The 23,035-nt window shown below is 52.4% G+C and overlaps 1 protein-coding gene across 4 annotated transcripts in view; it reads right to left on the bottom strand.

Moving 5' to 3' along the window:
- GAS7 (growth arrest specific 7) overlaps window positions 1-23,035 on the bottom strand; it is a 184,419-nt gene that overhangs the window by 112,982 nt on the left and 48,402 nt on the right. The window contains exon 1 of one of the 4 annotated variants that reach the window (XM_074342193.1): window positions 11,612-11,986. The exons of 2 other annotated variants lie outside the window; for them this stretch is intronic. Coding sequence is in view for 1 of the 2 variants with exons in the window: in XM_074342188.1 (XP_074198289.1) it covers window positions 5,268-5,294 (27 nt within the window). In the remaining variant the exon portion in view is untranslated. Of the gene's footprint in view, window positions 1-5,267; window positions 5,470-11,611; window positions 11,987-23,035 lie in introns of those variants that run through there. One more of the 4 variants, XM_074342188.1, reaches the window with a different exon arrangement.

The following is a 23,035-nucleotide window of genomic DNA, read 5'->3' as shown; positions in this document are numbered from 1 at the left end:
ACGGGTGGCATGGGGAAGAAATGATGAGATCCTGCTGGGGGTCGGGCATACACATCCCCAGGGAGGAGGAAAAGGCATCTCAGAAGATTCTACATAGCTACTAGCTCCCGGGAATGCACCACGGCTAGCTGAGCCGTAAGAGAGACGGGGGAGGTGGGGGGAGCAGTAAGAGCCGTGGCGTAGACTCCAAAGAGAGCCCAGGTCAGTGGCCTCTCCAGGAAGAGGACGCCTAGAAGCTGCAAGGACACCCCCAGACCAACCTGGAAAAACTTGAATGTTTCCCAAGTAACTAAAATGATTCTATTGGTTTAATAAATTTATCTATAGGGCACCAGCAGATACTGCTACGGTTTCCCTCTAAAGAAAGGGAACACCTGTGGTTCCCACGTAGTTTCAGGAAAGTTCAGAGGTTCAGGTGGGCATGGGGGAAAGCCAAAGAGGAAAATCTACCAGACGAGGAGAGTCGAGAGTTAAGGGGACATCCCACCCGCCCAGATGTCCCAGTGAGCTGGGCCCTGACTCCCTGGGGGGAAGGGGGATGTGCACACAAACTACCCCAATTTCTGCTCAGTGGGCAGCCCTCTCCCGGAAGATGGGATTGTTGATAAAGACTCGGACCAGGATGTTTTTTGAGGGGCGCTAACACCACCACCACTTCAATAGCACTTGTCAGAGAAGGTTTAAGTAGTGCCTGGCACATGCTTCTCCTGGCCTGGCAGTGAGCTTGTTGGCTGCTGGGACGCAGAAGGCCAAGTGTCCACACTGGGTGTCTACACTGCCCACAGCACCCAGCAGACAAGCCTTGCCCACTGAAGAAATTCAATAAAGGTTCACTGAACCATGCTGGATGGATGGATGAACGAATGAATGAATGAATGACAAGGCCTTTCTGAACAGCTTCCTCAAACAGTTCGGAAGCCTTCATCATTGTAAAGAGGCCTGACTCAGGGAGCCTTTAGGTCTCAGAACGCAGCCAGGCCACCAGTGCCGAGCTCAGGAATCCTCTATAAAGAGAGGACCTGGAAATACAGAAATGCACCAGCCTGTTAGAGGATATATTCAGAAGGAGGGGAGAGAATGAAATTCTGATCAGTTGTGCTGAGAGCAGACCTATCTGCTCAGCAGGAGGGTTGCTGGGGTTCCAACCAGCTTGGACCTATCTCACCTTGCTGTGAACCAGGTCCAATTTCAGTCTATTAAAAGGGTGGGGGGGTGGACAGCATGTGCTGCTTTAATAAAAAAACAAAAGGTGGGGGGAGAATCAATTTCTCAGCCAGCGAACTGTGGCTGTTTAGGGTACCAGGGAGGTGGGTTGGGTTGGAAGGAAGATAGAGAGGGTGGTACAAGACCCTGGGCAGCCAGCTGCTGGAGAACATCCAACAGTTCGGTACTCTGAGCCCCTGAGCTGAAGCGATGAGGGCTCAGGAAAAGGGGACCCATGCATCCCGACATGAAGCTCATTGGCCTCTGGTCGACTCTCCTTAAACCAGTGCAGGCTTCACGTGGCATCTTTTAACAAGGATCAGCCCCGCATGTAGGATTCCAGTAAGTCCTCACATGGACCATTATCTCTAACAGAGAAATAAATCATCCTTAATGACACAGGGCAAGGGGCCACGCGTCCTATTTCTGAGTGGTTGCTTCCCATGCTGGAAGTGGGGGAGAGTGTGGGATGGGCACAAAACCCAGAGGAGGGAGGTCAAGTTCAGAAGGTCTGACTTCAGAGCAGGGAGAGGCTGGGAGGATGGAGCGGAGATGAGAGAGTTAATGAAAGTCCCCACACCACATCTTCCCTCATCCAGACCCCAAGTGCAAATTAGAGAAAGACAAAATAGGAGCAGAAAAAATGTGATGAGGTCTGGCTGAGGTCGGGGACCTCTCCAGTCCAATCTCCCAGCACAAGAGGGTGGCCCCAAATTTGGCATGGAGCTTTGCAGCCAGAGCAAAGAGGGACCTGTGTTTGGCTAAGGAGCCCTTGGTGTCTGTCCTGAAGATAAAATGAGCCACCTGCCCAGGGGAAGCACAACCATCCCTGCCCTGATGCTAAAAGAAATTCCTCCCATGGGTTCAAAGAAAAGAAAAAAGAAAAGAAAAAAAAGAAAAGAAAAGGAAAGGAAAGGAAAGGGAAAGGGAAAGGGAAAGGGGAAAGGAAAGGAAAAGGAAAAGGAAAAGGGAAAGGAAAGGGAAAGGGAAAGGGAAAGGAAAGGACTTGAGAGACCATGAGTTTCACAGGGCTGTTCATTCTAACCCTTGGTTTGAACCAGATCCTTAAACAACAACCCCTGGCATCAGTTTCCAGCTGCCGTTCCTACCACCCAGGTGTTGGTGAATGCCTGGCTAACAGAATAAGTAAACGTAAGCAGCAAACTGTCCCATCTGGGGAGGAGGGTAGGCAGAGTGCAAATCACTCCTCATCTTTCTTAACAGGGAACCAACAGACAGTGCTAACGCAAACAAATCATGAAACAACAGCGAAGTCTTTAAAATTCTGGCAGTCACGGTCAGAAAAACTAAGAATAAAATGCAGCTGGAGAGGGAAGGAGGTGGGTGTGAGTTGTATAGTTTAAAAATGGTCAACTTTCAGGGGGTGGGTAGAGCTCAGTGGCAGAGTACATGCCTAGTGTGCACGGGGTCCTGGGTTCAATCCCCAGTACTTCCATTAAAAATAAATAAATAAATAAGCAAACCTAATTACTTCCCTGCCCCCAGAAAATAAATAAATAAAAATAAACATTAAAAAAAAATCAGGAGATTTTTTTAAAAATCAAATGCTGAATTTTTGTTAGATGAATTTTATTAATTTTATCTCAATCTTTTAAAAAATGTCATGCCTCAAATCGCATCTGTCCAGCGAATGCCTACCTTCCTCAGAGTGAAAACCCATGTTCGCGGTGGCCTGAACAGCAACCCCCTCCCTCCCTCTATTCCAGACCCAGCAGAGGGGCCAAGAGCACATCCACCCCTTGGCCCACGAGTTAACTCTTCCCTCCCCTGGAACATTCTCTCCTCAGACATCCATTGGCTTGACCCCTCGTATTCGGGTCTTTGCTCAAATGTTAGCAGCCAGAGACCCTTCCCATCGACCCCACTGAGAACAGCACATCCTGTTACCCTCTGCTCTGTGAGAGGAAAACAGAACCTCATTAGCTTGATACTGTATCCCACAGTTATTTGTTTTCTATTGTTTGCTTTCCCCAGGAGAATCGAAGCAGTGTCAGCAGAGACGGTGTTGTAGACGCCCAGCACCTAGAACAGGGCCCAAGGTGCAACAGGTGCTCAGTAAAAATGCGTTGAAGGAATGCATGAATGTTCATGTGTTCAAGGTGCAAAGTTCTAAAACAGATAAACAGTAAGTTTACACTGTATAGCACAGGGAACTACACTCAATATCTTGTAGTAACTTATGGTTAAAAAGAATATGAAAACGGATATACGTACATTCCTACATGACTGAAGCATTGTGCTGTGCACCAGAAATTGACAGAACATTGTAAACTGACCACACTTCAATATAAATATATTTTAAAAAAAAAAGGTTCAAAGTTCTTTGACCAGGGATCACTATTTCCCCCACAAGGGGCATCTTGATAGGCTGGTTTTGACAAATGCTCGCTGTATTAGTCTCATTCAGCTGCTGTAACAAGTAACCCCAAACTTGGCAGCTTAAACCAACACCCATCTTTTTCCCTCTTATAATTCTGGGAGCCAGAAGTCTGAAATCAGTGACGCTGAGTCCAAATCAGGGTGTCAGCAGGCCTACACTCACTCTGCAGGTTCTAAGGGGCTTTGTTCCTTGCCTCTTCCAGACTTCCTGATGGTTGCAAGCATTCCTTAACTCGTGGCCACATCACTCTTATCTCTGCCTCTGCAGAGAAGTGGGGACACATCTTTACCCCACAGCCACAGGGATGGGCATGTTGGCTCATTAAGCCAGCTTGTACATGCAGGCGGACTCTGACCGGCTCTCCTCTTCCAGGGCATAGAAGGTGGCCCATGGCAGTAGCCATGAAACCAAGGAGAAGGTGCCCATGGGCCACAGGCTGCTAATCACTAACCAAAGGCGATGACCCCAAGATCAGCCTCTAGTAGCCGCTGCTTTGCATCCCGTGGCTCATTCCTAGGTCCCCACTTGGGTTCTGACTCATGTGATAAACCACATTCTGCTTTAGAGACACATGCCATGAACACCTCAAATTCAACATGTCCAAAAGCAAATTCTACTCCCTGCCACATAGACAAAATATATACATATTTTAAAATATTGCTAGTACTCAGAAACCCAAACCCCACATCAGACATCTTTGGTTTTCCCACTTACCAAATGCACCACAGTCAGTCACTTCCAAAGTGGTCTTTAAAGTTTCACAGGGCTGTTTATTTTAACCCCCAATTGGAACTAAGTCCTTAAGAAGCAATCCCTGGGTTTCCGTTTCTGGCCAAAGTTCCTATAACCAAGCTGTCAGTGAAGGCCTGGCTAATAGCAATAGGATAAAGAAGACAACTAATGCATCTGGGAAGAAATGCAAGGGAGGAGTCCTAGCTACTCAACCCAGCAAAATCTCTCCACATTTTCTTCCCCTACCCACCCCTCTGCTGCCTGCCAGGACAGTGTCCGCCTACTCAAAACCACCTCTGACAGCCCCTGAACGGCATGCAAAACAAAATGCGCAAACCCTGCAGGGATCTTCAGCCTTCTGGTGAGCAGTGGTAAACACCTGCCAATCTGCCCGCCTATGCCCCCGGCCCCCTTCCTACAGCACTGGCACCCCACTTCTCCTGTGGGGACGCACACCTCTCCATTCTCAGGTGTGGGCAAGGCAGAGCCATTACCCAGCCAACGAGCACACTCCACGCCCCTGGCCACAGCATCCGGTCTGAAACCTACCGGACTTAACTCGGAACTTCATGGGAAAAGCAGCCCTTTTGCTGGCGGCCTCAAAGCAGGGAGGACGACAAAGTCTTCACCGTGGGGCTGGCCTAACGATGCAGATGAAGTGAGAAAAAACACATCCTGACGTCCTTGGGACTGTGGACCCTGTAGGGGAGTTCAAACATTCTTTTCTTGGCTGAAGCAGCCCTGAGCTGGTTTTTAGCACTGGCAATAAAGAGGATCCTGTCAGAGGCGACAGGTTCCTTCCTTCTCATCATCTCACCTCTCACCCCCATGCGCCTTCGGCCACGCCAGATCAAATGTTTTCTAAATCAATACAAAGCAATCACCAATCAGCCTATTCAAGCAAGTCCCCTCAGTTAATCCCCAAGCTCACCTTTGGTGCCTCTGTGCCTTTGCTCATGCTGATCCCTGGCCTGGGTGGCCCTTCCCTCTCTGGCACCTGGGAATCCTCCTCCTCCTTTTAGAGGAGAGGACTCCCCCTCCGTGAAGTCCTCTTCACCATCTTCTGAGCCCCTGTTAACATTCTGAAGCCAGCGCCACAGGCTCCCTTCCAGGCTGCTTTGTTTTCCTGAGCTTTTACAAACCCGAGACCTCAGAACCGCGTAACTCACTCAGGTTCCGGGCTCCGTGCCTTTGGCCAGACCTACAGGCAGGTATGGGAGGAGCACACTTGTAATTTCCTCACTCCGGGTGGGGAGGGGGGGTTAAAATGTGCATCGGGACCTACTTCCTTTTGCCTGAGAGACCCTGGGGAGCCTTGAGTTCCTGTTAGGCTCCAAAGCTCCCATCCACTTCACTGCCCCGTCTCTCCTCTCCAGGGAACCTTCTGGGTGGCGGGGCAGCCAGAACAGCTGGAAGGAGCGGTGGTGTGGGGGCTGAGGGACACGTGGGGACCTGCCCCCGGGGCTAGCCTGGCCAGAAAAGCAGAGATGGCTTCCTCAGTTGACATAAAAGACTCCTCTGACCACAACGCCCCAGCCGCCCCAGGCAGGGGGCACTGCCCTCTGCCCTCTCCCCTCTTTCACACTGCCCTTGAGTGACTTCTTTGCTCAGATTTACTCTGTATTCACTACACAGAACAGATCTAATGGGAAGACAGGGCGATGGGGTGGTGTAGGCATCACGTGGGGAGGCAGCTTTCATTTGCCTAAGGTCCCAGTGGCCAAGATGGCAGAGGAAGAGGATACTTGTGAGGCAGGATTCGAGAAAGCATGAGGGTCAGCTCAGGGCTGGGGGAGCTGCACACATCCCCCATGCTGGGCACTCACTTCCTGAGTGTAAATTATCAAAGAAGGTTATGTGAGGGGCAGAATGTGTCCCTGTGCATGGAGGCGAGCGACAGGTCCCCTGTCCACCTTTCCACTCACTGCTCCGGGACCTTCTGGAAGCCCTGTTTCCTCATGCTTGTGAAATAAGCCTGCTGGATCTGATGATCTATCTCTGAGGCCCCTTCCAGCATCGCAGCCTGTGAGTCATCGGAAAAAGCAGAGGGAGCTGGGGACCGGCCTGTCCTGCCCTCCCTCCACCACGCCCCTGTTTACCAAACACCTCCTGCTCCACCAGCCGGGCGAAGTCAGGACGCATTCCTGCGGAGTTCAGAGCTCCCAGGAAAGGTGACACAGAGAGCCCTGCTTGGCCTCCTCCACACATGCTGCACACACACAGTCTGGGCAGGCAGAGACCTGGTAAACCTTTCCGGCCGGTGAAAAGTTTAAACTGGGTTGCAGCGTCAAGCGACCCAAGAGGAGCGTCTCTCCACCGCCTGCCCAGGGGGTGGATTCGGGACAGTTAGCCAGCTTCTCTCCATGAGGGCGCTGGACGTGAGGCAGGAACTGCATTTCTTAATGTCTCCTCCAACGTATTTTCACTCGCAGTATCCTGGCGTAGTTGGATGGTCAGGCACGAGCTGAATCCTCTAACACCCTGGACGCCCACCCTGTGAGATGCCACAGGAGAGAGGGCCATCCCAGGCTGTTATAAAAGCACCCACACGCCTGCACACACAACGCTTGATTCTGAAAAGAAAGCTGCATCTCCATGCCTTCTGCAAGATTAATCGTCCTGGGCGCACCACCTAAGTGTGCCGGTCCGTGCGGTCCCTGTGCCAAGGTTTCCCCCGGAGCTGTTCTCTCGCAAACCCAGCACAGCTCAAACCTGACAACGTGATGAGCTAACTTCCTCCCAGACTCACTGGAAATGATCAGCGTCTGCTTCATACCAAAAGGTGGCTGACTGAGCCCGGGAAGGGCCAGGACTTTGCTTCTCTGCTGCTGGGCTGGAGAAATAGTCTTAGCTTACTGCCAGCCCAGCTCTTTAGCAGGAGATCAGGAAAGGACACAGAGAAGAAATGAGGAGGCTGGAATCCAACCATTCCCCACCTTGGTAGGAGTTCTGAAGGTTCAGGAGGAGGAAGCAGAAACTTTAGGTTAAAAGAAGACTTAGGGGACTAATTCAGGTTTAACAGGTGACAAAACGAGTGATTTACATGGTTCCTGGCAGCCTTGTCTTTTTGTGATTCATTTCATTATATTTTTAGCCCTGCAACTGGCAACCTGCAACCCTGTCTCCTATTAGCACAGGTGATCAAAATCTTGCCACCAGACTACTCAAAAGAATGGTCTCTCTCTGCCTGCCTGGTGCCTCACCAGCACCACGTGTTCCCTTCTTCATGTCCTTGCCTGGACACGGGCACAGACACTCTCTCACACAGTTAAGAGGGATCACCACTTCCCACAGGCCTTTTCTCGGCCCTCAGTACCCCAGGCTCCTTACCTTGAGACTTAACCCACTGATGTCAGTGACACTGATCATTCAGTCCCCTCTCTGCCTGAGAGCTGGGCTGGTTCTCCCAAATCCCATCCAGGCTCACCTCAAGGATTCCATCACTTCCACATCTCATCAGTTACCATTTGGGGTAGATTTCCATTCTCCTCCCTCTGGAACCAGCCGACCTTGATTTTCTCCTCTGGGTACCACTCTTGTTCCTTTCTCAGTCCACGTGTTAGGATGACCCCATCTCCCAACTATACCATCCACTGGAAAGCTGCCCAGTGATTTCCCCTTTTTCTTGGAATTACCAAGAGTTTTCAGAATCTTTCCGAAGAGGTGGCTAAGCGAGACAATGAAGCCGACCCACGGAACGGAAGCCAAGAGACAGAGACTTTTGACGACGTTGCCTTCACCTCTTCTACTAGTTATTAACTGTTGCGTTTTAACAAATTAGCCCAAAACTCAGTGGCTTCAAAACAACACATGTGTCGTCTCAGTTTCTGTGGGTCAGGGATCTGGGGACAGTTTACCCAGACTTTGAGCCTTACCCAGGGCTTCTCACAAGGCTGCACCCCAGGGATGTAGTCATATCAAGCTTCAATTGGAGAATCCACTTCCAAGTTCATTACCGTGGCTGTTTGCAGACCTCAGATCCTTGCTGGCTCTCTAGGTGTTAGTTCCTTGCCACATACAGAGATGCTTTAGTTCCGTCTGACTTGCATCATGATTCCTGTTAATGAGTGTTGGCAACTGGATGCTAGGACCCATCTTATAAGTTGGACTTTCTGTTGGTCAACTGTTTTGTTCCTCTGTCCTTGTTCATGACCAGGCCGTGTGGCTCAAGGGGCCCCACCATTTGGGTGCCTTCTTTGAAGCTGTCTAAGGGGCCTGGGACCAGCAGGGACTGGCAGAACCTATGAACAACCCCCTCTCCAGACCCAAATAAGTTCCCCCCAACCCATGAAGCCCATACATAAGGTAGACCAGATGGCCCCAGGAGCTCTGGCCCGTGAGCCAACATGGTCATCCCAGGACCCCATGAAGACTCCAGAAGAACAGCCTAGTGAGCAGATTGCTCCTGCTGGCCGACGTGGAATTTCTTCGGAGGGACTATGCAAGACTGGGCAGCTAGAACAGCCTTGGAACGCTGATTAGGGGTGACTCGAGTTGTTTATACAGACAGGGGCCCACGCATCCTGGGGGGGCCCTGCCTCCAACCCACTTTGCCCACCTACTCCCATGGTCATCCCCTTGACCCAGTATTTTAAATTAGTGTTTCTCAAGCCTGGATGAACACTAGGATCAACAGGGAAGCTTTTTTAAACAATGAGGGTGGCTGGGATCCACCCCACACAGATTGATTTGGAATCTCATTCAGAATTTTAATACCCAGGCTCGGGGATTCTTGTTTTTAAGTTCTCCATAGAATTCTAACTTTGAGAAGACCTGCTTTAAACGGATGGCCACAAATTTCAAACTGGCACTCAACTCTCGCTGCTCTGCCCTGAAAGTAATCTCAATGTGCGACAATTCAGGCATCTCCGGGGCTCGAAAGAAGTTGTATGTCTTCCTAAGTTTCCCACCGCAGAAGCACAATGGAGTCTTGTTCCTCAAAGTGGGATCCAAAAACCAGCAGCGGCAACACCACCTGAAAGCGTGTTAGATGTGCAGAATCTGCACCTTAACAAATCCCCAGGTGACTCACTTGCACGTCCGAGAAGCACCATTCAAGTCAACTGGCACCCCTACTGCGGTCAGCCCATGATTTGCTCTCCATCTTCAGAACAAGGATTCCATACTCTTTCTCAGATAATGGCCTTGCCTCATACTTCACTTAGAAAGACAACAGCAATCTGACAGTAACTGGTCATCAAGTCCCCGCCCAAATTCCATCCTGCCCACATCAGTGCCCACGTTCTCAGCCTTGCCTGCCATTTCAGCAACTGAAAGGCTCTCCTCTTATCAAAGGTAACCTACAGCTTTCTACCTGTCAGCACATAACACCTGGCTTTAAAAAAAAGAGAGAGAGAGATCTATCTTCTTACCCCCGCTCCTCCAGCCAGTGTCTATTCCTTCGCTTCTCATCACAGTGAATACTTTCACCCAAAGACCTACTGATATCATGACCTCTACTTTCTGACCCACTCCACTCAGTCTGATCTCCAGTGTCAACAATGACCTTCATGCTGTGACCAAATCCAAGGGCAACTTGGACTCTTCTAGAGTCCCTGGCCAGGCAGCCACATTCAACACTCCCTCCTTCAGGAAACCATGACTTCTCGTGGCTTCCATGGCATCTCAAGTAGTCATGTTTCTGGATCTTTCCCCATGCTGTCTTAAATGTTACAGCAATCTCCTGCCCTTTCTGTTCTTTCCTACCTACTCACTCTCTCTTTAGTGGCCTTACCCATAGCTTTATACATCCCCTATTTCCTGAGGACCCTAAATTCACTTCTCCAGCCCTGACCTCTCCCCGGGGTCCATCTGACCACTTGCCAGTGCTACACAGATGCTCGAAAGGAATCCCTAAAAGATCCCAAAAAAGAACCCATTTCCTTGCTTCCAAAAACAAAGCAAAACAAAACCAAACCCACTCTCCATGCCTCATTTGAGCAGATGGCGCCATGATGCATCCTGTGGCTAAAGCCCCTAATCTAGGATCATCAAGTTCTCCCACTTTTTCCATCCACTCCCTCTCCACTCCTGTCAGTCTTCCTCCAAAACTCATCCGGAATCCACTCAAGTTTCTCCGTGTCCACTGCTGCCATCCTGTCCCCAAGGCACCATCCCCACTCCCTACATTGTCACAATGATCTTCTAACTGGTCTAACTGGTCCCCTCTTCATCCCCTACAATCCTTCCTCAACACGGCAGCCAGAGGGAACTTACAAAGCATTAATCAGATCGTCTCACCCATCTAACTACAATCAGGCTTCGCACTGCCTCTTCGAGAAAAAAAATCCAAGCTCTTTATCCTAATACACCAGGCAGTCAAGTCTGCCTTTTATCGACCTGATCCTTCAACATTTTACAGCCCTCTCCCTCCAGCCATGCCGGCCGTCTTGCTCTGGGCTGTTCAATGCAGTGGACACCAGCCACATTTTTCTCTTAAAAGTTAAATTTAAACTCATGAGAACTAAAGTAAAATGTGAAATTTGGTTCCGAAGCCTTCCTAGCCACATTTCAAGTGCTGGCTTGTCACATGGGGCTGGTGGCCCACACAACAGTGCAGACCCAGAACATTTCTGACACTGCAGAAAATTTTCTTGGACAGTGCTATTCCGGCTGTTCCTTGGATGAGGAAAGTGCAGTCCTTAAGGCTTCTGCACTCGCTGTCACCTCTGCCTGAAGTCCCCTTCCCCCAGCTCTTCCCAAGGCTGGACCCAGACATCAGCTTAAATGGGCAGTCCCCTTGCCCAAGCATCTGATCTAAAGAAGCCACCAGTTTGTTATTCCCAATTACACAAACCAACTTAATTCTCCACAGCAGTTACCACCGGATAGTGGTCCTCTTGTTTATTTGGGTTTGTTGGATTATCGCCCAGCTCCACACGCCTCCCCACCCTCAGCAGACTTAGGAGATCAGGGACCTTGCGTGTCTTGCTCCCAGCATTCCAGCGCGTCGCCCTGTGCCCATGGAGGAGGGCACCTGACACACCTGCTCCATCAGTGGTGACTGGTTGCTAGACCCACGTCATTCTCATATTTCCTCTCAAATCCCTGACACTCATCACGTTTCCTCCATTTCCCTGCCACCACCCAGTCTGGGACTTCATCCACGCCACCCCGACAGCACTACAAACAGAACCCTGCCTCTGCCCTGCCGCAACCCTGCAAACACCAGCAGGTTAAACTTGTTAGTATTCCTCTCTTGAAATCAGTTCCCCGTCCCTGTCCTTTCTGATCCTAAAGGGCCTCTGTGTCCCCAAGTGGCATGCTGGTTCCTACCTCCGTGCTGCAGTCGTCTTTCCCTCCACCTGGAGTCCTCTCCCGGCTTCTCGGTGCGGCCACGCCTTCTCCTGCCTCCCAGGTGTGGCTCAGGTGGCAGTTCCTCTGCAGACTCCGGCCCCTCCTTGATTTGCTCCAGCGCTTCCCATCTGCAGCACTCACTCACAGAGGACGAGAAGTCCCACCTCCCACACGCATGCCGACAGTCCCCGAGACGGCTCCTCAGAGCGATGGTCCCCAGACTTCACTGAGGCGCAGAGGCACCTGGAGAGTGACTCAGGAGCACACCAGTCAGGGCACCACTGAAGCAGCACAGATCCGGCCCTCAGCCCCTTTTCCACAGTCCCTCGGTGGCTGGGAGACCCGCCAAATTTGAGCTGCACTGCTCTGTAACATCAGACCCTCAGGGTGAGTGGTTCAAGTCCTGCCCACTTCCACCAACTCAGAACCCTTGGGCAATGCCGGAAATACCCTTCTCTTGCACAAACTTGCTCTCCTTCAAGTACTGGAAGCTACCCCCTCATGGTGCTCCCCCCACCAATGGAGCCCCATCTTAATCTTTGGAACCTGCATATGTTACCTTATATGGCAAGAGAGACTTGGCTGGTGTAATTAAGGATTTGGGGATGAGAAGGTTATGCTCACTTATCTGGGTGGGCCCTAAATACAATCACAAGAGTCCTTATCAGAAGGAGAAATGGTCAAAGAGGGAAGAAGCCAATGTGAGGCCAGAAACGGGGAGAAAAGGTAACAGGATGTGCAGCCGTGAGCCACAGAAGGAGCTTCTAGAAGACGGAAAAGGAAAGGAACAGACTCCCTCCAGAGCCCCCAGAGGGACGCTGCCAGCCCTGGGACACCTTGATTTGCACCTCGTCAGACTCATTTTAGACTTCGGACCTTCAGGTGTAACAGAGAGGTGTTGTTTTAAGCTACTATATTTGTGACAATCAGAAACTAATACAGTTCCTTTTAGGTAACACTACAAGGTCAAGTTCCAAGTGTCCAAGGATGATGATTTTCTCCTTAACTCATTACTGCAAGACAGCAGGGGAAGAAAGAAATACATGAAGTCCAGAAATAGATCACCGAACTTGACCATCTTGGGGCAGAAGTACTACCATATTTTGACTTGTGGAAACCTGCTTCTTAGACTCTTATTCCCATCCTGAAAAGTGCATGACTTAGAGCTGTGCCGTCCAATATGGAAGCCACTACACACACACAATTTAAATATTAATTAATTAAAAATAAAACTGAAAGGGGAGGGTAGAGCTCAGTGGTAGAGCACATGCTTAGCATGCACAAGGTCCTGGGTCCAATCCCCAGGACCTCCATGAAAAAAAATTAAATATACAAATAAACCTAATTATCTCTCCCCACCCGCCCCCAAAATAAACAAAAACCAAAAAACTGAAGACCCAGTCCAGCAGATACACTAGCTACACCTCAAGTGTTCACATGTCAGTGGCTACCACATTGGACGGCCCAAAAAAGCATTTCCATCACCGTGGAAAGTTCTACTGGACTGTGCTGGCTGAGAGCATCTCTCCGACCACGCTTGTCTCCAGCCCCACCTCCAGCCCCCTCACTAGGAAACCTTAGGGGAAAGGAATGCGGCCACCACGCCCCACTCTGCCCTGGAATTCATTCTTGAGCATGTGTCCTAAGACGCACAGCTAGGAGTGGGGTCCAGAGATTCTGGCCCAAGTCTGACTTTCCATTGAAAAGACTATCTTGGGAAAGTGAGGAACAGAAGTAGCAGCTACAGAAACTGCACACGAGTGACAGGACGTATGCAGGGGTGAGGTGAGGGACAACGGAGTTGAGAGAGAGGAAGAAGCAGGGAAAGGTAAGAGGAGCAGCATGCAGGAAAGGGGCTCTAGTGATGCTGCCACGAGCAGAAAATTCCAATGTCGCAAAGGAGGCCTCCCCAAAGATGTGAAAGCATGTAAAACAGCAGCCAGCCTGCAGAGGGGCGAGACCACTGCCCAGAGGAGGGTCTGCAGGACAGACTTTTATCTGCTGTGCGTACCCTTACCTCCACGCGCTGTCCCCATAGTGGGCAGAGAGAGTGTGGAGGCAAATGGGGACAGGAGGTCAACCTGAAAGCAAAGGCACGAAACTCTTCCGTACAGAAAATTAAAAAACTGGAACATGCATGGTGCTGGTGAGGCTGTGGGGAAATGAGCACTCACGGACATAGCTGGTGGAGGGTAAGCAGCGCTGCCCCGGTGGAGGCAATCTGGCACTTTCCATCGAAATTACAAACATTTAGACTCTTTACCAGACTTTCAACTTCAACAACTGATCCTTCCCTGGCAAGCCCCCGTGGCTGGAATGAGGGACACACAGGGTCTCCCCGGCAGGTCAAGGAAACAGGAAAAGATGAGAAGCAACCTATGTGTCCATCAGTGAACTGAATCACGGAGGCATTAAAAAAATGAAGATGCTCTTTCTATGGACTAAACTCCAAGAAATATTGTTACAGGGTCTGAAAAGCAGAAGCAGCAGCAGCAGCAGCAAGGGGAAGAAGGAAGAGGGAGCTGCCACAGGCATGAAGGGAAATGTAGCCGCAGGTCTATCTGTAAATATCTGCGCTGTTTCTTCTACACCCACAAGAAACTTGCAGCTTGCTCACCTTTGGGGAAGGGAACTGACAGGCAGAGGACAGGGTGGGAGGGAGGCCAACTTTCTCTCTGTACTTGTTAGTGCCTATCAAACGTCAGAAATGATCAGTATATTACCTAGTCAATAAAACTGACAAAGATATACTTCTGGGTATGCATACTCAACAAGAGTTTAAAACCAACCCCCTACACACCCTCCTGCATGGATGCTACAACCTCAACAGGAAAGTGGTATCTGCCAGGTGAGTGGGCCCAGTGGACCAGCTGCACAGCGGCCACCAGCCCCCAGGGTGCCCCAGGCACCACTGTTGCCCCTCCCTGCAGCAGGTGTCTCCTCCCCTGTGGTCTGGGGCCTCAGAGCAGCCTCAGCAAACCCAGGCTGCAATTCAGACTTGGAAACAACCAGGGACAGTCCTGCCTCAACCGGAAGCCCAGCTTCCCGGTCCCACTTCTGACCAGGGTGCCACCACATCCCAGTCCTGCGAGGGCAGGGCACCCGCTGCCACAGCCAGTGATGCCCCGCCTGCCTCACTCTGGGGGCTAAAATGTACGGCTGCATCTGATAATCACTATGGACACCAGCCACCAGCTTGTATCAGGTCTGCGTCCAATTAGCCACCCCCACAACACCACCATAGCAACGAAGGTAATATTATTGTTCTATGGAGAAAAAGAGAAACACACACACACACAATGTGTCATACAAAGGCTTTCAAAGCCACAGAGATAACACTTCCCTACGCCCTACAGCTTGCGCCTCTCACTCCTCGATGAAGTGGCGTCTTCGGCGGGAAGTCACAGGCTGGGACAATTACCTCGTCACACACCTGCAAGCTGTGTGCCCTTCACAGGAAACAGAAGGAGTCCCCAGCAAGCCAGGAGTAGGGGCTGTGTGCCTCCCTCCTGGAGGCAGGGAGGCCGGCTGGGGGCAGGACAGCCTCCGGGTGAAGCTCCAAGCTGCCCTCTGGCTGGCTGGCTGTCTGGCTGGCTGGCTGGCTGGCTTTTCCGTGCCAGACCCAAGGTGGGCACTGGGGTTTTGGTGGCTGCAGCAATGAGCCACACGCTAATCTTCAGACCCAAATGTGGAAAGCATTAACCCAAATGGAAAGACATAAATCAGGAGGGGAGCTTATGGCACAGAAGAAAACAGCTCTTCTCGGAGGGCCTGGGCTGTTGCACAAGAGCTGAGTGAGTCACCCGCCGGCAGAGGGAGGACTGCGGACCGAGGAGGGAGGGGAGCCCCAGCGGGACAGGCGGGTGTACGGGGGGCGGGGGGCGGGGGCAGTGGTGCAAAAACACAGCTGTGGGTTCATCACTAACCACCCTTCATCAGCAGTCCGGGGAGAGGGGGCTAACATGTCACCTCCCCTTCCCAACTCAGGAAGTGTTTCAAAATGTGTCTTCCCCAGAGAAGACAGCAGGAAAGAGTCTTCCTAACAGTCAACTGGTCACCCTCTAGGGCCTGCAGCTGCGTCCCAGGGAAGCCAACCTCAGGTCCTCTACAAAGAAGGCCTCCCTTCTCCTTCTTTGCTCCTCCCTGGCCAGGCGCCATGCCCTCTGAGGGTCTTCAAGCCCAAGATGCCCACTGTGGGCATACAACCCTTGCCCCACCTGCCACTGTTTCTTTTCTTCCTTTCTGTCTTCCAAACACCCCATTCTGCAAACAAGCTGCTGGTGACAAGACAAACCCATCAGCTTCCCCGTCTCCCGTCCCTGGGGAGAACCTCCTGGCTTCTTTAAAGACCTCGCCTCCCTCACCTAGTCCTCTGCCAAGACGGACTCCCAATCTTCTAGTTCTGAGGACCTGCTCTGAGGGAGGCCCTGCAGACCCTGGGTGTGGCTGTGGGGAGGAGCCCCCGAGAGAGAATGCAGCTGGAGAGTGGCAGGACCAGGCAGCCTGAGCCCTGGGGGCTCTAGAAATCCCCATGGCAACGCGCTAACTTTGGGCAGGACCCATCCCTCCTTAGGTCATCTTCATCTTGCTCTGATGAAATAAGAGGTCGGGCTTAGAGATCAATGCAGGGGGTCCCTTTGACTCGGACGACGCTATGGGAGAAACACACAAACAAAACTAATCCTCCCAGGGTCCCTGGCCGCCGTGGGGCTCACCCCCGAGAACTCCCAGGGCTCTGGGTGCTGCATAAGCATGACCAACAGAAGGCACCACCATCCGCGCCCTGAGAGGCAATTCGCTTACAGGAGAGGAGAGGCTGAAATGGACTTAGACAACCGCAAGCCAAGAGGACAGGCTAGGAGGAGAGGACATTCTTGGTCTGGAACCATTCGTTCACTCAAGACCGACTGAGCCCCTCTTCTCTACCAGACATGTTTAGGTGCTGGGATGCCCCCGTCAACAACACAAAGATCCGCGCCCTAGCGGAGCTTAAGCGTCTCTGAGGGCAGACATGCGGCCCATGAGACAGGTAAATCATCCGGTTCGGTTGGAAGGTGATGAGTGACGGAGAAAGATCAGAGCAGGAGAAAGGGATGGGCCTGGCAGAGTGAGCAGGAAACTCAAAGCAGATGAAGGAATGGCCTGGTCTCCGGTGGCCGCTGTACCAAACCATCACGGGCTAAGAGGCTCAAAATTACAACACAAATTTCCTGCCTCCCAAAGTCTAAAACGGGTCTCCCTGGGTTACCGTCAAGGCATCGGCAGGGCCGGTTCCTTCTAGAGACCCTAGAAGAGAATCGGCAACCCTGCCTCTTCCAGCTTCTAGAAGCTGCCTGCATTCCTTGGCTCGTGGCCCCTTCCTCACGTCCTCAACCTCTTGCTTCTGTTCTCACATCTGCTCCTGACCCTGACCCTCCTCCCTCCCTCTTAGAAGGACACTTGTCCTTACGAGGCGCCCACCTGAGTAATCCAAAATCATCTCCTCCGTTCAAGAGCCTTAATTTAATCACACCTGCAAAACCCTGTGTGCCTTATACGGTAACATTGACAGGCTCTGGGCGCCTATGGGGGACCATTACTCAGCCCACTGCCGGGAGGTAGCCACGTGGGCTGCCAAGGCCTTAAGGGGGAGGCATGCCTGGAGCATCTGAAGGGACACCAGAGAGGCCGACCCGCCGGAGAGGAAGGAGCGAGGGGCGAGGGAGGAGCGGCCCCGAGGTCAGGGCCGTCACCATCCTGTGGCACCCTGTCAGCCACCATGAGGACTTCTTCAGCTTTCACTCTGCCGTCCTGGGGGCCCATCGGGATGTTCTGAGGGACAGAGTGATAGGACCTATTATCTGAAAAGAACAGACGGGGGTCTGGCAGAGCCGTCAAGAGGTGACCGCCCTAGTCTGAGGGCACTGTGATGGTGGCTGTGGCTCAGAGCAAGATGACAGTGGTGAGGGTGGCCAGGAGTGGCTGGATTCTTTAAAATTCTATCTGGAAGGAGGAACCCATCATGCTTACCTGACAAACTGAACATGGGATGTGAAGGAAAGGGCAGGTGGGGGGAGGGGTCAAGGGTTTGGACTGGAGCAGCTGGAGGAACAGGCCTGCCGTTAACTGAGTTGGAGAGGCCATGGGTGGCATGACGTTTGGACAGATTGATGGGGGATGCCAAGTAGGCAACTGGATATGGGTCAGGAGGTCAAGGGCAAAACCGAGCAAAGACTTGAAATGGCCTCGGAGTGGGGGCTGCCAGGGGTCTGGGCTGGGCCCAACCACCAGGCTAAGAAGTGGAGTCTGGACTTGAAACTGACAGCAATGGAAGTCTGGGCCCAGGGGCAGCCCCCAGTGGAGACAGCCGTGAGGACCCGGAATAATTCTGTGGGTTGGGCACCAGCTTGCAAGACAAGATAGAGGCTGAGTAAACAGGGACTTCACCTTAGCCCTCAATTGCTCAACCGGGCACCTTTCCATTTCTCACAGCCCAGCGGGTGGGATCTGAGTTGTGGGGATGGGAGGAGGAGAGGGCAGGATTCAGGAATGTGGTCCGACCACAAGCTCCAGAATCCTGAGCTACGGACAGCTCTACTCACTGCCTGCTCATCCCTCCCTGTCCTGCCCACCAATTCTGGAAAGCCTGTGTGTGCCTGGGCCGTCGGGCAGGCTCAGCGTGGTCCCACCTCAGGGGCCCAGTGAATCATGAGGACCAAGCAGGCCGAGGGCAGGCGGCCAGACTGTGCGGGCACCTCCCAGGGGACGCAAAGCTGCCCCTCCCACAGGACAGCGTGCTCAAAGGTCTACTGCAAGCGGATTCCCAGGGACAGATGGCACAAGCCAAGTACCTCCTGGGCACTCTGATCCATTTATTCATTCGACAAATATTTAGTGAGCACCTACCAAGTGTCAGGCACAGTTTCTAGATACTTGGGGCATTTCTGTCATCAAAACAGAAGGGAGCACTGGTTCCAGCAGGGGGTGGGGGGAGCAGACAATAAAAACTATAAAGAAGCAAACTATGAAGAATTTTAGAAGGTGATGGAAGAAGAAAAAAAAGAACAAGGTAAGGCGAATCAGGAGTTCAGGGTAAACTGGGAGGGTGGGTAGCAATTTTAAATAGTCCAAAATGTTGCAGTTGCTTCTAAGACATAGCTGAAGATCTTTCTATCTCTTCTGTCCCTCTCCCTCCTTCCTTCCTCCCTCCCTCCCTCAGTTATCGAGTGCTGACCTAGGCCAGCCCTAGGCGCTCCCCACTCTCAAGAGACCGTTTTATTTTATATTTTGTTACATTTTATTACACATTTCATTCAGGGACACAGACATTAAGATGACGACTAATTCCAGAAGGGTTACGAATGAGCAGAGACTCACTGTCTCCTAGGATTCCTGCAAGCATGCTAATCACAATGTGGAATCCTCCCAAGAGCGTCTGATTCTTGGTCCAGGTCCCTGGTCCCCCTTCCTCCCTCCTGCTTCACACCTCCTCCCCCCGTCACCACCATGACCTGGATGAGGAGAAACCACACCTCAGTGGTTTCTCCAGAAGCTGCCCACAGACTGTCCTTACACCTTGCCCGGTCGCCGTCCCAAAGCACTGACTGGCTTTAGGGCCTCTGGACTAACGTGGGCTCCACACTCAGACCCAACGACTTCTCAAGAAGCACCAGCCCCAGTGCTGAGTGGGCCTGTCGGCCGCCACCTCACCTCCTCTGCTCTGAGTGCCTCCATCAGGCAGGTTTTGATTCCTCCTGCCCAGCTTTGCTCACCTCCAGGCCACGGTGACCCGGGGGCAGAGAATGACAGGGGAGGATGTCACACTTGGGCTGTCTGAGGACAAAATCTGTTTGGCAGCTCACGCCTCTGACCACAACTTGGAGCTCTGTTCTCAGCGGTGCTAACCACCAGGGAACAGCAAGTGAGCCCAGCGCGAAGGCGCTTCCTGTCTGGAGCAGAGTCAAGGCCGGCCTCTGATGCACATGCACATCCCTGACAGTCTTTTGGCCTCTGGACCCACCGTCTCCTCCTGCTCTGCATCCAGCTGTGAGCCAGCTGGACCTGTGCTGGCCCCCGGCACCAGTGGATGACACAGCCACCAACGAGAGGGGGCAGCCACCAGGAGCTGGCCCAGCCGCTGCCCTGGCGGCAACCCTTCCGTTCTCATTTCCTCGCAAGGGTGGGGGGAACTTGAGAAGACGGGGCACCATCACTTTCTTTCCTTCCTGTCTCACTACTGAGTCTCCCCCAAATGGTTCAGCCAGACCAGGACTCAATCCCCAGACCACAAAGATGACACTGCAAAACTGCCTGGAGTCCTCCACACCTCCATAGCTGCACAGATGGGCAGCTGGGAGGGGGAGGCATGTAGCTGCAATGGCTCCACTTCCCTCCGTGGGAACGGGGTGCAGACTCAATACAGCCACCAGCAGTTCAGATCGCAGGCTCTGGAGAGAGATGGCCTGGGGACAGACCCGTCACGGACTGGATGACCCTGACGAAATGATCTCACTTCTCTGTGACTCGGTTTCCCCACAGGTGAAACAGGCCTGGCAGTACTCATAGGTTTGTTGTGAGGATGGAATGGATGACTAAATAAAGGTGCCGTGTCTGAAACAGTGCCTGAAAAATACCAACTGCCATGTAAATGCTGTCTGTTATCATTCAATATTTTTGAGTCGACAGATCTGTTTTAAAATAGTCTATCCAACCTGTGCAGCCACAGGTCTGTTTATTAGTTAAGAAAATACAGAAGGAGGTAGTAGTGAAGATCTGCCCACGTACCACGGAGGCTCACTACTCATCAACCTCTCCCACGTGTCTCCAGCCCCATTTTCCCAACGAAGTCTCAGAAGGCCAGGTATTCCTGGGTGCCACCAGCACCCCAGCAAGAAGCTCGGCAGCCCTCCCACCCAGGGCACAGCACCGGCATCTCAGAAACCACTGAGACCCATTCTCACAGGGGAAGACTTGGGAGCCGGTGGGCCCCTGATACAAAACCCCCAAAAGCACGTGGCAACAGTCTGGCCGCTCATCAACAGCCATACAACTTCCGTACTCCAACAGCATCCTCAAAGCCCCACCCTGCAAATGTCATCAGCGCCACAGCCCTTGCAGGTGGCAGGATGGAGGGAAAAGAACGTCCGAGGACACCGTTTACCCGAACCCCCTGAGAGCACGCCTTCTCATCTGTGAACGCGGTGGTCTGCCTCCCCTAGACCCACCCAGGAGACAGCGCCTCAGAAAGCCTAAAGCCTCAGAAACGGTCAGCCCCTGGGTCTGCCTTCTTCCTGCCCTCCCACTGAAGACTTGCAGAGAGTGCTTTCTCCTTGGAAAAGCCAGCTTCTCTCAGAAACCCTCACATGTTGAGACAGGGACCCAGACACCCTTCACTGGAGGCACCGTCCCAAACACTTGGGCTGCTGTGTGTGGCCGTGTTTAAAAGCGCACTCATTTTCTCAGACCAGGCCAGGAGCCACCTGGGGCCTGGCTCACTGGGCGCTCCCGGCCGGAAGGGGCGGCCTCACCCCGCTGGCCTTACAGTTGATGGTGGGTTTGGTTAACAGCCGTTGGAGGGAGGGTAGAGAGTGGGAAAGCCTGGCTCCCAACCACATCTCCACTGCACAAACATGTTACTGACTACCATGAGCCTCAGGTTTTTTCACACATAAACCCAAAACACAACCTTGACACAGCTGTAGAATTAACTGAAATATGCACAAATGTGCAGAATGAGACCTTCATCTTTTTTAAGGTCATATGGGGGGGGGGCTCATGTTCAAAAAGATATTTTCATTACTCTCCTTTTTCACCTTGACATAGTCTGTCTCTTCTTCTGCCGCTTTTTTTTTCCAATTGAAGTCTAGTTGATTTGCAATGTTGAGTTAGTTTCTGATGTACAGCATAGTGATCAGTTATACATACGTGTATATATATATATATATATATTCTTTTCCATATTATTTATCATTATAGCTTATTACAAGATAGTGAATATATCTCCCTCTGCTATACAGTAGGACTTTGTTGTTTATCTGTTTTATATATAGGAGCTGTGTCTGCAAATCCCAGACTCCTAATTTATCCGTACCCTCCCCTTACTATCTATTTGACTGTCTTTAGATGGGCCTAAGCCCTCCAGGTTGCTGTGGCTTCAACACTCCTGAGTCACCTGTTGGACCCCAGAATGCACTGAAACCTGTTTTCAAACACCCTACTCAGAGCAATGGTCCTGGAGCTCCCGTGTGCCATAGAATTCCCTGGAGAGCGTGTATAACACAGATTTGGGGGCTCCACTCCTGCTTTCTGATTGAGCAGGTCTAGGGAGTGCTGCTGGATCAGGGACCACAGTTTGAGAAGCCCAGCCTTAGAATCTGAAGACTAGAAAGTGTACCAGGATCCTCTTCTAGGATCACGAGAAGAGCCAGGGGACACTCCAGGCCCCGTGCCTGGTTAACAGCTCCTGGTCCAGTCCTGCCACTGACCTGACACGGGGCTGTTCCAGCTCCCATCTCAGACACAGGCGGGGCCAGGCAGAGGCCCCAGCATCTTGTTCATCATTCACACAATCTGTGGCCCCTGCTGGTTCCTGCTTCCTGTCCCTCGGGTCCCCGGGCTGCTGCCTTCGACATCCAGCCTCTGGATGGCCTCTCCTTGGTCCCTGCTCCGAGCCAGGATCTACCCTCCCTTCCAGGAACAGACAGGCGTGGTTGCTCATAGGAGGTTCTCAAGGCTGGGAGGGTGGAGTCCGAGGCCCCAGAGAAGGGAAGGGGTACCGCAGAGCCATGGGGGGCAGTTGGTTTGAGGCCAAGCCCCTCCATCCTGAGCAGAGCTGGAGACAGTGGGCTCTGGGGGGTGGGGGGCCGGGAAGGCACACACACTGCACCCAGTGTCCCCACCATACAATGGACAAGGGGCTGGCGGGGCAGGCAGCCAGGGCCCACTCATGCCAGTACCATCTGGGCGCCCTTGCCAGGCCTCGGAGGGCCAGCTGAAGAAGCTGGACTCTGTCCTGGGGCACAGTTGGGCTCTATTCTTATCTCAAGGGGGAATGCGTGACTCTCTTTGCAGTGAATGGGGGCCCCGGGCGAGGTGGAGGAGGAAACAGGGCCGTCACTGTGCCCAAGAGGGCTCCCCACACGGCTCCGACCAGCCCCTGGTGCCAGGGCCTTGCACGAGCCTCCGACAGGGACAGGCCAGGCGACAGCGGGCAAGGAAAAGCACAGCCCAGCGCAGACCGGCCCTCACTCCCTGCAGGCCCCAGGCTGGCGAGGCCTGATGGAAACTGGCACACACGGGTCCTAGGTAAGACCCAACAGGATGGGTCCTCAGGGGAGACACAGCCTCCACGACACAATCCCTCACCAAGTCCCAAAGGAAGGGGCCCAGAGAGCCTATGCACCCCACACACGGGCAGAAGCCCCC

This window comes from Camelus bactrianus, chromosome 16 (genome assembly GCF_048773025.1).
Source record: "Camelus bactrianus isolate YW-2024 breed Bactrian camel chromosome 16, ASM4877302v1, whole genome shotgun sequence".
NCBI classification, from domain to species: Eukaryota; Metazoa; Chordata; class Mammalia; order Artiodactyla; family Camelidae; genus Camelus; species Camelus bactrianus.
The sequence above is the reverse complement of the archived record's forward strand: the minus strand, read 5'-3'. Positions and strand labels throughout refer to the sequence as shown.